A 17,535-nucleotide genomic window follows, 5' to 3' on the forward strand; every position below is an offset into this window, starting at 1 on the left:
TACAAGGGCAGCCCTTTAATGTCTCATGTATTCCAGCTTGCTTTTGCGAAATTGGTTTAGCATCACAGCAAAGTCTTTCTGGCATCACTCAGATCAGCGGATCATAAAGAACCCATCTGATTTAAATGTCCTCTGACCTAATCACTCGTTGTCCGTGGTCAGGAACTGTCTCCGCGGAGTTCTGTTCAAAACTAAAACGCGCACTTGGTGTGTGCATGGTGCTCTGATGTCTTCAGGCTCGTTTTTTCTAGCTCAGAGATTGAAATCCTTAGGTACTATTCCACATCACGTTTTAACAAGATCTTAGGACCATGGTCCCGCATCTCGCAGCTACAAAATGCCACAAAACTGTTGCTGCAATTTTCGAAGGCTACCGGATTAGGTGACCGTCTCTGATAAAGAGCGGAGAACTCTTACTACGCCTACGATATCCACCGCGCACTTTTTCTTCTTCTCTTAATATTTCCCTCCGCTCTTTCTCCCCCAGTGCAGGGTTGCCGACGGGGCTCAGTTCCCTTTCATGTATCCTTCTCTCTGTCTCTCTACCACGCAAGATCTAATCTCTGTAGGTTATCGTTGGGCTTCCAGAGCCGGCACTTCTTTTTATTAGAACCATTGTCAGTCATTATCATGCACCTGTTATTATTTGAAGAATTTGTGCCAATTATGATTCGCAAGGTTCACTGGAAAAACCACTGCCGTTATTGGTGTTCACGTCAGCACCGTCGCTGAATCCCAAGTGTTTCTAATGGTCCAAAGGCGAAGCATCCTGGTCCACGGAGATGTAGCCTCTGCAAAAGGCATTTTTTCCTTTCCACGTTCTCAGTCACACTGACACCCAGCCTTCATGCCTGAACGCCTTTCCTAGTGGCACTCATCTTCAGCTCGCGCTTAGGCATAATTATAACTACCGCTACAAAATAACACTGTTTAACCATTTGAGCATGATTAATTAGTGCGTTTATATTTTTCTTGATGAAGAATCTTGTCAGTCGTCTTCGGCGGCCGGAACCGTTATTCTTCTCAGCAAACCTTTGTTGCCATCTAGCTGGAGGTAGTCACCTAAAGGGAAACAAAAAATCAATGCAAGCTCGCGTGCGTATAGGTTCAATTCTAGTGTAAGTGCGCGTTAAGCTTATTTACTTGTCAAATGGTTTTATTTTTATTTTCGTTAGCATGTACGTTTAAAGTACTACACCGGGAACTTCCATGTACACTGCTACCTCCTGCTAGCATCATGTCAGGTTTGTTTCATCAAAAATTCAGCTGTCGAACTGGATATATACGCGAGGCGTAGAGATGGTATTAATGAGCCGTCGTGGTTGGTTCCCAGTTGTCATTGCAGTTTGAATAGCAGCGCAAGGACAGCAGAGGGGACAGAGGAGAGCACAGGGCGCTAACTCCCAACACTTTATTTTCTTTTCAGAAAACGTAGCCAGTTTCATAGCCACACATTAGCACATCGATCATGCCCAGAACGCCTCGACAAAGCCATGCAAAATTGAACGTGGCTTTGATAGCCTGGGGTATCTGACCTCCTTGTCAGTTAGTGGGACAGAAAGGGCGCTGACGCACCCATCTTTTAAACATGGAATTTTTCCCGCTTCGAAATCTTCCTAAATGATCCCGGGCAAGAAGAGAAAGGGAAGCACATTTCTACTCAACGTCTACAGCAACCCATCGCAGAGAAAACAGAGATTCAAGACATTACTGCACAGAGCCAGCACCGCAGCGGGCCGCAACACTCTGATCGCGTGCAGAGACTTCATCGCGATGAACCCTGCCTGGGGCTACAACAAGTACACAGCAAAAGGCCGCGACCTGTACCAAGACGCCATGGAACTCGACTTCACCCTCATCACGGACACGACACATCCGATGAGAATCAGTAACTCCGTGTCCCGGGACACCACTCCGGACCTCACATTCTTCAAGAACGATATTCGGGGCGCGATCACCTGGAAAAACACGGGGACCGACCTCGGCAGCGACCACACCATCGTGGAAATTGGCATACCGGAACACAGCGACACCAGCATCAAAACACACAGATGGATAGACTCGGATGCCTTTCGAGACTCCAGAAGCCAGGAGAGAAACGGTGACGAAGAGATCGAAGGCATCGACTCGTAGACGGCCGAAATCACCAAGAGCGTACGCGATGCGACCAAAGAAATTGAAACGGGCACGGAGATCGACAATGTAGACAGCCGGCTTGCGCATCTCATCGAAGCCAAACAGTCGGTACTCAATCGCTAGAAGAAACAACAGCTTAACCACAAACTCAGAAAAAAGGTGGCGGAGCTGAACCGAATGATCGAGGATCACTGCGGCGTGCTCTGCACGCAACAGTGGAACGAGATCTGCAACGCGGCAGACGGGCAGATGCACAGCGGGAAGACGTGGAACGTGCTGCGGCACCTGCTCGATGAAACCAAGACCAAGTCGCACCAAATGGACAGACTCACCAGGCTCATACATCGGGCGGTCTCGGTACACGGCACCGACGAAGTCATCAGGCGCATTAACGACAAATACCTGCCGACTAAACCCATAGAACAACACGCGCCGTACTGCGGCCTACCTAGCGCGAAGCTCGATCGTGACATCGACGTCGTGGAAGTGCGCGTGGCCCTGCACGACCTCAACAGCCGGTCGGCAGCCGGCCCGGACCTCGTCACGAACAAGGCGCTCAAGAACCTAGACGACGGCTCGATTGAGAACCTCGCAAAATACTTCAAGTGCTGGAGAGTGAGCACGCTACCAAAGCTGTGGAAGACAGCCAAGGCCATCCTGATCCCCAAGCCGGGGTAGCCGCCGGACACGGAGAACCTCCGGCCCATCTCGCTCACGTCCTGCGTGGGCAAGGTGCTGGAACACGTCCTGCTCAACAGGTGGCAAGACTACCTGGAACGAGAAGGGCTGTACCCGACCACGGTGATCGGCTTCAGACACCACCTGAGCACGCAGGACGCGATGCTGCAGCTCAAATACCAAATCATCCACGATGGCGGCAGCGCCTGCGACAACAAAACAATCCGCGACCTGCAGAGGGCCTTCGAAAAGGTGAAACACTCGGCGATTCTGTGCCAAGTCTTCAAGCTCAACATGGGCGAAAGATCCTACAACTACATCAAGGACTTTCTCACGGACAGGACCACCGAGCTACGAGCAGGCGACCTACGGACGCAAGACAAGAAGCTCGGGAACGCGGGCACACCGAAGGGATCGGTCATTTCGCCGATGCTGTTCAACCTGGTAATGATCGGAGTGGCCGAAAAGCTCGCGGACATCGACGATGTCAGGCACACCACCTACTCGGACGATATCACGCTGTGGGTGACCGGTGGCAGCAACGCCCACATCGAGGGCGTGCTGCAAGCCGCCGTCGACGCAGTAGAAGACCAGCTGGAAGGCCAGCCTGAGATGTTCGCCGAGCAAATCGGAGCTACTCATACTCCCACCTACCAAAAACAGTAGAGGCAATACCAGACAATGCGAATACGAAAAAATCAGAATCGTAACCAAATCCGGCAACGTGATCCCCGAAGTCGGCAAAATTAGGATCCTAGGCATGGTCATCGAAAAGCACAGAAGAAACGGCGAAACCATCCCCCGTCTCACTACAAAAGCAGCCAACGTGATTCGACTCCTCAAACGAGTCACTTCCCGGAAGGCTGGCATGAGAGAGGAGAGCCTAATTAGGCTCGTCCAATCCTTCGTCATCAGCCACGTCGCGTACGTTGCAGCCTACCACAGATGGCAGCAACTCGAGCGTAACAAAATCAAAGTTATCATCAGAAGAGCGTAAAGACGGCGCTTGGCCTGTTCGAGTCCACGAGCACGACCCGCTTTTTACAACTCGGAATACACGATACGCTCGAAGAAATAGCCGAAGCGCGACGGACCTCTCAACTGGAGCGGCTGTCCATGACTAAAGCAGGGAGGAAGATACTGGACGACCTGGGAATAGGACGCTCGAACGACGTGGAGATGAAGCTCCCCGTCCCCGAAGAGGTCTGACGCCAGACCAGAATCGACGCCATACCGAAGAACATGAACCCCGAGTTCAACAAGGGAAGAATAGCGGCGAGGGCCAAGGCTCTCATCGACCAGCACGCCAACGACGAGCACGCGCGGTACGTCGACGCGGCCGAATACCAACAGAACGCCTTCGCAGCGGTCGTCATAGAGGCGTCAATCGGCGCCACGAGGACGGCAGCGAGTGTGAGAAGCGCCAGAGCGGAACGAGTGGAGGAAGAAGCCAGCGCCCTGTCCATCGCCGACGCAGACTGCCACACGGTGCTGAGTAACTCAAGACAGGCGGCGCGAAGCTTCGCCAAAGGCCAAATCTGCAGGGAAGCCGAGGACGTACTGCGAGCGGCCCAACTACAAGACAGAAAAGTAAGGATCAAGCGGTTGCCGGTACACGCGGGTGACGCGTCGGAACGCAATGAGAACCACAATGAGACGGCGCACGCAGCGGCGCGAGCGCCAACCAACCGCGGCCGGGCCACAGACCGACCGACGTGGTTCGGATCCAAGGACCGCATGACGGACTACAACGAAATCACGAAGGACTACCGCCTGGCTTGCAAGACTCTCCCACCCCCGCAACCGAGGCTGAGTCGAACGGAGGTGGTACTACTGAGACATCTCCAGACCGGATCTCTATCGAGCCCCGGAATGATGCATCGCATGTACCCCGAGACATATCCGACCGATAAGTGCAGAGTCTGCCGGAGGGAGACGGCAGATTACACGCATATCTTGTGGGACTGCGTTAAAAATCTAGAAGAAGAAAAATCAAGAACGATCCCACCGCGGCTCAAGGCAGCCACGAAGAGCTACGAGCAACACGAACAGCTCTGGGCCGTCCAGCAGGTCCTCGGGGCGCTCGAAAGGCAGGGACCCAGCGAGCCGGTAATGGCGAGCGGACACCCGCGCCGAGTAACGGCGACTTCGTAGATGACGTAGGCCCCGGTCGGGGCGCGCGAGCGCCCAACTGCAGGCACAAATAAAGTTGGTTCCAATCCAATCCAATCCCGCTTCGATAATTTCACGCGTGACACGATCGTGTCATGCGTGAAATTACAGAAGCGGGAAAGCGGGAACAGAAGTCAGCGCTCTGTTCAATCTTCTGTCCCCTGTGCTGTCCTTGCGCTGCTACTCAAACTTTAAAGCATGTTTTACCTACAAACCCAATCATACACCCTTCTTAGTGTCAGTGTAGATATGTTATACGTGTGAATGATGGAACAATCATTAAAATGTGAACATAACACTTCGAAAAACGCCTACATCTGATAATTTAATTTTTTCAAAATCATGCCAGGGCAAAAATTGCCTGTCAGATCTACTAGTTTACATTGGCACCACCAATGCGTTCTCGATGAGGCACCTGCTAAGGTTGTCCAGTATATTTCGATAATCATCTATTCTGAAAGCGTCGTATTTACATTTTCTACAACACTTGTTATTACTATTCTGCGATGTCCATAATCCGGAATGTGCGGCCTGCTATACAATGTGTTTTGAATTTGCTGCTATTACGTGCTTATCCTCTCTCCATAACTTGAATTATATCCTTACGTTGTACTATGCGCTATTACTTCATTCGTAAGTGTCGGTAATTGTTTTCGGTATCCACATACCAAATTATACAGACAATGACAGTGTGTGTAACTGCACACGACACCCACCAGAATGGGCGCCATGGCAGCTTCACTCAAAAAGAACGGTCAGGACAGACGGTAAAAATGAGAGAGTTAAGAAACACTAGCACAAAGGCATGTGTGTGAAATTTGACGAAACGCATTGCTAAAAGGCCTGTAGTCGGTCGAACACGAGACGCATAAGGTACCTCATTCAGCTGGCGTCAGTATACAATACGCCTTCATCTGACAAAAAAAATGTGCCAGAGACAAGCTTAGAAACAGGGAGCAAGAGATGGCGCTGTTTTCAGACGTAAGCCTGCACGAACAATCTCGAGCTAGTGCTGCTGCAGTGGGCGAATGGCCCGCTCTAATACGGAGCCTGTTCGCCTCCCAGCGGCAATTGCTGGATTCCGATAGAGACAGTATGCAAGTACATTCGTTCATCCTCAACATCAGCCTTGCTACGCCCACTGAAGGGCAAATGCCTGCTAGTTACAGGGCGTAAGGTGGCCAATATTACTCCTTACCCCTCCAGTAGGGCGTGCCTCGAAGCATCCTGCAGAGCTTTCGGGACGCTTAGCCGCAATAATTAGCTCGAGCACCGATCATTTTTCGCAGGTGCTTACACGCGACAAGGGCACACGAATACCTGCGAGCTCATGGCGCTCGTAAGTGCTACGGCTAAATCAACGTGTGGCACGAAGATCAATTCAGCTATCCACATTGTCTAGACACGTGCACCGTGTGACCACACGACAAGAATTCGCGTTGTCTCAGTGGCTATGAAGTTCCGCTTCCGAGCCCGAGGTCGTTGGCTGTATTCCCGGCAGCAACAACCACGTTCATGTGGGAGCGAAATGTAACAACGTCAGTCTACCAGCTGAGCTTTCAATGCCATCGTTGCACTTCAAATAAATTCATTTTATTCAAATCGATCTCAAGGCTTTTGTCTCACCCCTCCCACAATTTCTAGCATCTGTTGTAGTCTGTTTCTTTTCCTGCGAAGTAAGAACCCCATGAGTTATATTCGACAATAAATGTTGTGAAACCTTCCTTGCAGAAGAGGACCCCCATTTTGTATTAAGACTGTGGTTGTATGCTTTTCAGAATAATTTCCGCTATTTCAAAAAATCAATATTTTGATGCAACTGTTCTGATGCATGGTTTCTGCTGTTCTGTTTGCTTAATTTTGTATGTTTGCCTTTCTTTGACGCTGACAGATACGTCGTACAATTTCCTACTCTCACATACTTTTGAACGCCTGTGCCAATCGATTTCACTGCATGAAGTTGCATTTATTCTGTATTCATTTTCTCGTACATTTTTGGGTGTGTTTGTCTGAGAAACCTCTGTGTCGATTTATCGATAAGTGCGAGAAAAATGCGCTAGGATTATGTCGCACCTCTTTCAGGTCCCGGATCCGCGATTTAAACTGCCTTTACCACATTGCACTTCCCAAAGTGTTCTTGCCGTCACTCGACAGACTTCCTGCCTCTTCGATGAGAGAGGCGCAACTGACGGGGGGTCAGTTGCGCCTCTCTCGCATATATATATATATATATATATATATATATATATATATATATATATATATATATATATATATATATATATATATATATATATATATATATATATATATATATATATATATAATGTCTGTGTGCGTGTGCGTGTGTGCGTGTGCGTGTGTGTGTGTGCGTGTGTGTGTGTGTGCGTGCGTGCGTGCGTGCGTGCGTGCGTGCGTGCGTGCGTGCGTGCGTGCGCGTACACACAAATGCAGAAGAAACAGCGTTCCAAGGTTGCATTCTGAGAGGTCTGACATTCTGACAAGACTTTGAGAAATTGTGTTAAAATTTGCTGGAAGCATAATATCACCCTTTCAACCAAGTGACAGCACACACCTGTAGCAAGCATCGTGGTGATGCCTTCGACACCAACGATGCATGGAAGGCCGTACTCTCGAGCCACGACGGCACCTGCGAGAAACAAACATGTTTGGTTTTTCTTCTGACGGCGAGTGTTACGTGAATTGAATACAGGTACACGATAACGAAGAGCTGCACGGCGTTTACACCGCACTCACCGCGTATTCAGGGAATTGTGCCTTTCGGCGAAGCACTGTGTTTACAGCCTGCCAGCTTTTTAATATCATCTTTAATTTTCAGCAATAGCGCCCACCTCGATAGTATGTAAGCGGTGCGATCGAGGCTAATACGCGCAAGCGCACGAATCAATCAATCTTCTGTGCGAGTGTAGTTTGTAAGGCTGTGCACGCCCTGCCACTTATTCGCGCGGACTTGAAATTCAACAGGGATCTGTGTGACCAAATGTCACGGAACGACTGAAAGAAATGTATGCTAAATGCCACATTCACAGATGAACAGAAAGGAACACCAAGAGGAACTATTGTTACTGAACTTTTGGAAACTGAGAAAAGTGGCCCCACGCTTGTGTTAAGCATCACTGCCGCAGATGAAGGTTCTTGGTACCAGCAACGTTGAGCGTCGGGCTAATTTATTGTGCATCACAGATGCTCTCCGGCGCATTCAACTCTGACAGCAGAATCAACATATACAGCGCTGAAAAGACATACAATTGTATCCATCGCATTTGTTTCTTGCATGTAGTTACCTTCTGACAGACGAAGTAAAATTTTGAGAGGTAAGATGTTCTGGCTTCCGTACGGAAGCCTTGTTCACGTAATCCGCCACACGTCTTCGGAATTCACAAAATCACCGAACCGCCTAGCGTTTCAAAGTTTTATTCGGTCGGCGCACGTCTTTCTTTTCCCATGTTTTATCCCGACCAGGCGGTCTTCCGTCGAACTCTCGATTACAGTGTTACTAAAGCTTCGACTCAAGCGTTGCAATTGGATACGACTAACTTATTGCATTACTTGGCTTGAGAATGGAGCAAAAAAAAATAAAAGGAACAAGAAAAACATAAATCAGTCAAGTGGCTCGACGTATTGCCATGTATTCACGTGAACGATGGGGCCTCATCGCGCAGCAGACGATGCCAGTATTTAGATGGTGTTTTCCGCGTTCACTGCCACGAACGCCAATGTCACCGCTTGTCACTGTTGTAAGACGCTGACTTGCCCTGCACTCGATGCTCGCGCGTTGTTGTTAAAAATCACGAAGCCGTTCACTGCGTAAAACGGAGGTTAGAGGAAAATTGGGTGCATTACTCCATAGTTCAGAAGGCAATAACATGTTGAAGTAGTTGCGCGAAAAATATCGGGAGATAATGATTAACAACCACACCTGGTACTTACACTTTCTTTCAACCATTTTCGTTTCAATATAGAAAAAAAGGAGGAAAGAGAGTAAACCAGACGAACTTGCACGATTTATTTTCTTTGATGAATGATTGTTCTTGCGCTTATTTTTATTTTTATCGCGTAGCTTTGTTTTCATATATATTTTATTCTTCATCGAGATCATCTGGAGTAGAAATATAGGTTTTTCGGCCAGGCTAAGATCTCAAGCTCCCAATAAAATGTCTTTATTTCTCTCTGTCTCTCATTCTCTCGCGTGATTTGCTGAATTGTAGGAGGCTTAAGAGACAAAGGGACCTGAAAAGGGAAGTACTGGGCACAGGGCACACACAACACGTTCGTGAAGTGTAAAAAAGATGCACTAGCAACCAAAATACCCTTTTTTTTCGCGAGCAACAAATGTGGCTGTCGTGTCGGAATCTTCGCTCCTGAAGACGCTTTGTCATATCGGTTTAACACAGCTCGCAGAAACAGCAGCTGTACTACGTCCCGACGAACAATTGATTCGCTTCTGCTACGCTGGTATCCAGAAGGAATCGTAATCTAAACACTGTGGGGAAATGCCACGTCCGAATCCCGGCTTGTCGGTCACGGCCAGTCTGCACGTGCCTGTGTGCTCTACTTCAAACTATCTATCGGTGGAGATATCATTGCTGCTGCAACTTGACGTGTAGGCTCGGTGGACATAATGTTTTGCGCTGGCTCTTCCTCTGTCAAGGCTCTCGCGGCCTCCGGTGGTCGCCTGTATCACGACACCCCCCGGTTAGGTTGATTTCGCTCAATCACACTCTGGAGCATGACGCCGAGCGGCTCTTGCGAGAACGAGGTCTTCCAGGTGCACCCACGCTCTTAACCTATCTGACATTTGGAGATTTGGTTCACTTCACAACATCAGGTACATCAGTACGGAACGGAAATGTGCTTAAGTGATGAGGACATCGAGAAAAAAGGTGTATTTTAGCAGATTGAAAAGCCCCGCCGCACCCTGTTTTGAAAAGAGACGACGAAAGCAGGTGGTACAGAACAATTCAAAACAATGGTCTTATCCAACTATGGTTTTCACATAAGTTTGACATCACGAAATGCAAAAAAAAAACATAAAAGGTACCATGTTAACATTTGAATTATTCGATCATACAAACGAACTTTGAGGTGTTTGTTTCAACTGATTTAATATGCAGGGGAGACAATGCAGCAGTAGTGGTAGCTCATAGTTGGCACGTGGCACTGGTATGAGTTGATGGTAGGTATGTCTCGTTAGGCAGGTGGAGGGATAACGGCTTTAATTTTCTAAAATGCGTATGTGGTCGCCATGCTGAATTAATTCAGACTGAATTTTTTTTAAAAGGCGATACGCTTATTCGGTGAAAATTTAAAAACCTTAAAATTTAGTAATTCGGACGTACCTGCTTATAGGTAGATCTGCATGCAATGCAAGGCGTTCGTTTTCAATATCACTAAGTTGTGCAATAACTTTTTTAGTATGAGTAGCCTAAACTAAACGTCAGTAACGTAGATGAGGAGAGAAGACAGCGTTATACAAAAGTGTTTGTTACGGTGGCAGTAGATTCTGACATTTTCTTACGATACTCAGGACTTGATAAGGCTATTTTTTAGGTAATCTGTATGGCCTTCCCTGACATATACTCGGTATCTGACTACCAGGACGCATCCCTCAATACAAGGGAAGCCTCACCGAGCACTTTGCCGCGCAAGGCGAGAATTATCTGCTTTCGCACTGTCCACAGCATGGGAAAGCGGCCCCCCATCAAACTGGGTCGCACGCTCCATACAAGAGTAGGTACATTGTTGAAGGCAATTCAGGTTGTAAAAGGCGATGATATGGCACGGTGAGGATACTCCCGAGTTGAATTTGTAGACTTCATTAGGGCTAGTGCAGGTCCCCAAGCTTTTTCAGTGATGCACGGCAGCAGACAAATGGCCACAGCACGGCCCATGATGTGTGTGAGGAGCGGCTTCTAGCCGTTCTGCATATGGCCGCCACCATTTGCACGCATCAAATACCACTGAGTCCTAAGGCAACCACCACCGTAGGAGTGTAGACGCTGTCTTCGCTCACAACTGTCCCTGTTCCAGTGCTTGGGAACATCATACCTTGATATCTTTACCGGCTGCGTAACCAGCGCTGTACAATTTCGTCCTTCAATGAGCGAGGACCCTGCACAGGGCGCCAGTGCGAGGACGTGCCGGCTCTGCGCCCTAGCTAGATGGCCATGGCCCGTCCTGTGCTGTGCTTCAGCCTCTTACTTGATGGCGATGTTACTGCTACTGTACGGCCCGCAGTAGCAAGATTTCCGAAAAGCAGTGCCACGCGATGGCACTGCGGTTACTTTCAAGCCGCTAGTTCGTACTCACTACAATTTGCCGAATAGCTATAAGGTACGTAGCTCTGACATGCGCTCCCCCCGCGGATCCAGAACTCACCGTGAGACAGTGGGCCGCCAACTTCGGTCACGACTCCGGCCAATAGGGGGAAGTACGGCGTCCAGCCGGTGTCAGTGGCAGTCGTTACCAGTATCTCGCCCTTCTGTGCATTGAAAAAAAAAGGGTCGCTGCAGTAAGGACTAAACCTTTTTTTCGCTCCATAGTGCAAACACGTGCAGTGCCTTTCACGTTGTTAACGATGTATAGGTAATAATAATAATATTTGGGGTTTTACGTGCCAAAACCACTTTCTGATTATGAGGCACGCCGTAGTGGAGGACTCCGGAAATTTTGACCACCTGTGGTTCTTTAACGTGCACCTAAATCTAAGCACACGGGTGTTTTCGCATTTCGCCCCCATCGAAATGCGGCCGCCGTGGCCGGGATTCGATCCCGCGACCTCGTGCGCAGCAGCCCAACACCATAGCCACTGAGCAACCACGGCGGGTAATGTATAAGTAACCTGTCACTTCTGCTTAGCGCTGAACAATAGAAGGGCCACAGTCTCGGCCCTCTCTTGAACGAGGAGAGCGTGGATTTCTTGATATGTAGAAAAAAAAACGTTAACGGCCATTCTGGCATAGCAAATAAGAAAGACGTAGGCATTCCGATATTGATAACTTGCGTTCTAATGTCTTGGAGCATGGTGAAAGTGCACACTTCTGCTGTGCAAAAATTGGCGTGCGAATAGGTACCTTACCATTTTGCTTGCCTTTATTAGGTGCTGGCCGACCTCCCAGCTTTTCTCTCATAATAAATACATCTCTCTTTATTAAGTGCTAAATGTGACAGTAAAAGCTACCTTTAATATAATTTTAAGTTTCCCGAGGAAGACAGCACGTGAACTAGACGCACACACAAAGCGCAGACTTCCAACGTGGTTTATTTCGTGAATGCAGGGAATTTCTGAGGTTGTGTACAATATAAAAACAAGGAACAATCAAAAAGAAATTGTGCACGAGGCAGCGACAAAAATAGCAAGCCTACGTGTGCATTAAGACCGCGGAATAGTCCTGATGTGCCCATCTAAGAGTTATATTTATTTCCTTGATAGTGATAAAGAAGGTGAGCTGAACAGCTGTCACCGCTTTTACGATGTGAAATGCCTCGATGACTTCTCTTTCTGTTTTACAGCGAAGCCTTATGTTGCTAGCCCATTCGTCCATCCGTCGCCTGTTCGCCGAAAACTCTTTCATACGTGGACCGATCCCGAAGATAGTACAATGCCGGGCCGAGCCGCGGTGGAGGTGAAGCAGGCGTTAAGCACTCCCCATACGTGGGCCAGTCCCGAAGATAGTGCAATACCGGGCCGACCCATGGCGGAGGCCAAGCAGGCGTTAAGCAATCACCATACGTGGGCCAGTGTGTGTGAAGTGATTTTTAAAGAGAAATGGAAGAGATAAGTGCAGTGCCGTAACTGTCTCTCACAGGAGGACACCTCAACAGCACTGCACGGGGAAAGGGGTGTGGGGAGAAAAAGATGGAGATAGTGACCGGAAGTAAAAAGGAGAGAGAGACCGGAATAGCGAAAAAGAAAATGCGACAATGTAGCAAAGCGTTTGCGGGGCCTACAGCCGCGCTCTGAGGTGTGTTGCTTCACAGAATTCCATCAATGCCGAAAATGCACGCTTGGTGATGGAACTGTGAGCATTGGGGAAGAGTAGGCACTGCAGGGTGGTGCATGGCAAGCCATATCGGCGGTAGGAGGCGTACAGAGCCTCCCTCTCGGTCTCGAAGACCGGGCAGTGAAGCAGAAGGTGTTCTAGTGTCTCCACGTCGTCGCAGTTACCACACACGGGGCTGCCGGTTCCCGTGAGCCTGTGTGTGCGCGCCGCTGTTTTGTAGCAGCCGATGCGCAGGCGGAGAAGGAAGGCGCAGTCAGCCCGAGAGAGGCCCGCACGCGGGAGCAGGCGCGGGGGCGTTCCCGCCGCGACGCGCCGATCGGGTGGTTGCGCAGTGAGGCTGCGCAGAACCGCTGTCTTGGCAGCGTCGAAGCTCGTCACCAAGTGGGTGAGGGGAAAGCGCTCACCGTGCGCCGCCTTGGCGAGGGAGTCAGCCTCCTCGTTGCCTGGCAATCCGATGTGCGCGGGTATCCATTGAAGCGCCAGGTCGCAGCCTTGATTCACGATGTGTCGCAGCTTGCAGCCAACTCGAACAACAAGGGGCACTCCGCCGTAGTCCCTGGCCAGCATGCAAAGCGCCGCACGAGAGTCAGTGAGAATGGCCACTGACACAATGTTCGGATGTTCCAAAAGAAGGTCGGCAGCGAGATCGATGGCGGCGAGTTCGGCCACTGTCGATGACGCGGCAAAGCGCAGTCGGCACTGGCGCGTTTCCGAGATGTCCGGTGCCGTGCAAGCCGCAGCACCAGACCCGTCCGGCGTCACCGAGCCATCGGTGTAGACGAGAAGTCGTCCTGCCAGTCGCTCGTGCAGTAGGGAGGCGGTCACCTGCCTCATGGCGCACACCGCAGTTCGGCGCTTTGATGCGACGCCAGGCACCGCGATGTTCACGTCGAGCAGACTGGAGTAGTACGGCAGGGAGACGAACTGTGGCGACGACCCGATGAGCTTTGAGAACTCGGTGGCGCACTTGCCCATTCCCGAGTTCGGCAGGGAGTGGAGTCTGCAGACGAGCCGCTGGCCCTGTGGTGAGCGCTGCAGGCGCTCAATGTGGTGGAGCGCCTGCTTTGGTGCACGAAGCGATGGCGGCCAGTTGCCCACTTCCGCGAGTGTCGCCCCTACTTGGGAGGAGCGGGGGAGGCCGTATAATTCTCGCACCGCAGTACGGTGCGCCATGTCAATGGCATTCCAATTCGCCGCTCGAGCGTTGGTGGTGGGGAGGGCGTAGAGTGCCCTCGATGTGGCCACAGAGTTGTAAACGCGCAGTGCGAGTTGCGGCGTGCATCCGTGTCCATGCGCGAGAAGAGAGCGCGCGGCGCTGGCGACTTTCCTTGATTGCTTGCAGATGTGGCAGACGGCCGCATTGAAGTTGACTCGGCAGTCGATCTGCAGGCCGAGGTAACGGACGCTCTTGCGCCACGGGAGCGGGCAACGGCGCAGAGTCAGCGGTGGCGCTTCGGAACGTGCTCGCGTTGCTCGCGGGTGTACCAGTAGTGCCTCTGTTTTGGTCACCGACAGCTGGAGCCCGATGCTTCCCATGTACTGGTCCACCGCGTCAATTGCAGTCTGGACAGATGCACGCACCTGATAGCCGACTTGAGTAGGGCCAGTCGCAAAGAGGGCGATGTCGTCAGCGTAGATTGCAACCCGTACCTCGTGCGACATCGCTTTTGGGATGTAGTCCGGAAGTCGCGCGAGGGCAAGATTAAACAAAAAGGGGCTCAAAACACTGCCCTGCGGAACACCAGAAAACACATTGCGCGGCCGGGTGAGCGCACCTCCAACCCGCACCCGAAGCGTGCGATCAGACAAGAAGGCTCGCACGTAGTCGAGTAGCTGGTCGGTGACGCCGAGCTCGTGCAGCGCACTGACGATCGTAGAATGCGGCAGCCCATCGAAGGCGCCCTGTACATCAAGCAGGACGAGGTAGCCGGCCTCGCAACGGCTCGCCGCCTGCTCCAGAGTAGCGACAACCTCGGCCAGGGCGTCAGCCGTTGCGCGCAGCCGGCGGAAGCCGCTCTGCTCGGGAGCGAATGCGTCGAGTGCCGCCGCAATCCACTCCAGACGACGAAGTGCCATAGCTTCGAATGTCTTACCGGCGACAGACGTGAGTGAAACCGGGCGGTAGGAGCTCACGCTGCTTCGCGGTTTGCCACTCTTGAGGAGAGGTACCACGGTTGCTTCTTTCCACTCGGGAGGGACGACGCCGGTGCGCCAGACGCGGTTGTACACCTCCAACAGCGATGGGAGCTGCTCGTCGTCGATGTTTCGCAACGTCTGGTAGGTGATTCCATCCGCGCCCGGCGCAGAACGTCGCCTACGAGCGTTGAGCACGATGCGGAGCTCGCTCAAGGTGAAGTCCTCCGTGCACAGCGCCTTCACCTGCTGCAGAATTCCGTTCGTCGGGAAGTAGCGAAGCGGCGCGAGGAGAGCGGCTTTGTTGTGCTCAGGAAGCTCGGGAAGCTCGAAAACTGGGCCATCGGGCGGAAGCAACGGCGGCGGCGGTGCAAAGGCGGCGGCGAACGCGTCCGCGAGCTGCTCTGCGCTCAAGCCCTGTGCGACCGCGATGGAAAGTGCAGGACAGCGAGGGACCTTTGGTCGAAGGAGAGCGCCGAGAATGCGCCACGGGCGCGATCTGTTGCGCGTATCGTCGAGCGACACACACAAACTGCTCCAGCTCTGATTGTGCCGCTGCCTGGCATGACGGCGGCACGCCGCATCAAGGCGATTGTAGAGAGTCCAATCCTCTCTCCTGTCACTCTTGATGGCTCGATATTCAGCGCGGCGCCGGACAGCTCGAAGGTTAAGCAGCTTGATGTCGGGCACCGGCGTTCCCGCAGGCACAGAACAGCATTTCGTGGCGGCGTCGACACAACGTGTCACGTGAGTCAGGAAATCCGTGTTCGCAGTAGGGGGCGTGGCACAGAGTTTCCGAAACTGTGTCCAGTCGGTAACACGATAGGAGCGCCGCGGTCCATGGGCTGTAGCGTGCGGCTCGAGGGAGATCGGGTAATGATCGGAGCCCTGAGTGTCGGGGCTGCGTCGCCACTCGTAGTGGCAACCCTCGCTCACAAGCGACAAGTCGATGGCGCTCTTCCGCGCACCCCGGCGCACGAATGTGGGACTGCCGGTGTTGAGAAGTAGGAGGCCCGCAGAGAGGATGGAGTTCAGCAAGTCCCTACCTCGCGGCTCGGTGTGCGGGCACCCCCATGTTGTGTGGTGACTGTTGAAGTCACCCAACACCACACAGTCACCTCCGATGCGAGCGACAAGCGCAACCACGAACGAGGTGTCCCACCGACGCACGGGCCGAACATAAACACTGGCGACACAGGTGTCGGCACCCCCAACACGCACAGTCACGGCCACGCACTCGATTCCACTGGTCACGATGTCGGTGACATTTACGTCGGCTTGCGCGAGACATGCGCGAACATACAGAGATGCGCGGGACCGTCCAGGCGAATGCAGCGGGTCGCAGCAATGAGTCTTGTTGCAGGTCTGCGACTGGCATTCGGTGGCACTGTGATAGGCCACAAATCCGGGGAGGTTAAACTCGCCGGGACGCGCGTAAGTTTCTTGTAGCGCGAGCACATCGTATTCGTGTAGTGAGAGGTGCTCGGCGAGTTCAGCGTGACGGCAGCGCATCGAGCGGACATTCCACTGGAGGATGCGCGGCCGACGTTTCGGAGATCGCCTATCCATGCTGGGGCAGGGCTTGCTGGGCTGCAAGTCCAGAAGATAGTGCTATACCGGCCCGACCCGCGGCGGAGGTGAAGCAAGCGTTAAGCACTCCCCATACGTGGGCCGATCCCGAAGATAGTGCAATGCCGGGCCGACCCGCGGCGGGGTACAGTTCTTCATTTAAGGGGCCCACATTCACTGCTTCGCTGGTCATACTTCTTCAGAGAATGGAAAGGCACTGATTTTTTCTTTTTGTGTGCCTTCGAAGGGAATTTCGTCTGTTCCAGATAAGGCAAACAGCTTTTGCTGTCGCATCTCTTGCAGTGCAAGGGGATATTACTGCCCATGCCGATGCGCGTGGACCGCTTGTGTTGCTGTGCACGCTCATTGAAACAACGGCCAGGTTGACCTATGTAGGACCGGCCGCACGACAGAGGTGTCTCGTAGATAACATTGTAGATGCATTTAGCGAACTTGCTCTTATGGTTCTTCTTGCATGAACTATACTCCTTTTTTTACTTTAGTCACTACTGGGCACACTTTCTTACGTTTCCAAGGTGCTGAAAAGACGACGTGAATCCCATGTCTTTCTGCAACCTTCTTAATGTTATGGTATAGACAATGCAAATATAGCATGACAAAACGTGGTTTTTGGTACTAATGGTTGCCCTTTACTTTTTGGAGATACTAGTTTTTGAAGCAGGCTTTCGGTTGCACTGCGAATTAAGTGATGTGAGTAGCCAGCAGACAGCAGTTCCTCAACATGACGTTTGAAACTAGACGACACTGTATGTGCACAAGATTTCTGTAGAACAGAGAGGTAACTAGACATGATAATGCCTCA

The 17,535-nt window shown here is 51.5% G+C and overlaps 1 protein-coding gene and 1 pseudogene across 1 annotated transcript in view; one reads left to right on the forward strand and one right to left on the reverse strand.

Moving 5' to 3' along the window:
- The window catches only part of LOC142572936 (rifampicin phosphotransferase-like), a 109,539-nt gene continuing 92,004 nt past the window's right edge, over positions 1 to 17,535 (reverse strand). Inside the window, exons 38-40 of the mRNA XM_075682395.1 lie at positions 11,386 to 11,488; positions 7,562 to 7,636; positions 1 to 1,062 (exon numbers count right to left, since the gene is read on the reverse strand). Coding sequence (XP_075538510.1) covers positions 989 to 1,062; positions 7,562 to 7,636; positions 11,386 to 11,488 — 252 coding nt within the window. The 3' untranslated portion in view covers positions 1 to 988. The remainder of the gene's footprint in view (positions 1,063 to 7,561; positions 7,637 to 11,385; positions 11,489 to 17,535) is intronic.
- On the forward strand, positions 1,621 to 4,968 carry LOC142571063 (uncharacterized; annotated as a pseudogene).

The sequence above is a fragment of the Dermacentor variabilis genome, chromosome 2 (assembly GCF_050947875.1).
Source record: "Dermacentor variabilis isolate Ectoservices chromosome 2, ASM5094787v1, whole genome shotgun sequence".
Classification (NCBI taxonomy): domain Eukaryota; kingdom Metazoa; phylum Arthropoda; class Arachnida; order Ixodida; family Ixodidae; genus Dermacentor; species Dermacentor variabilis.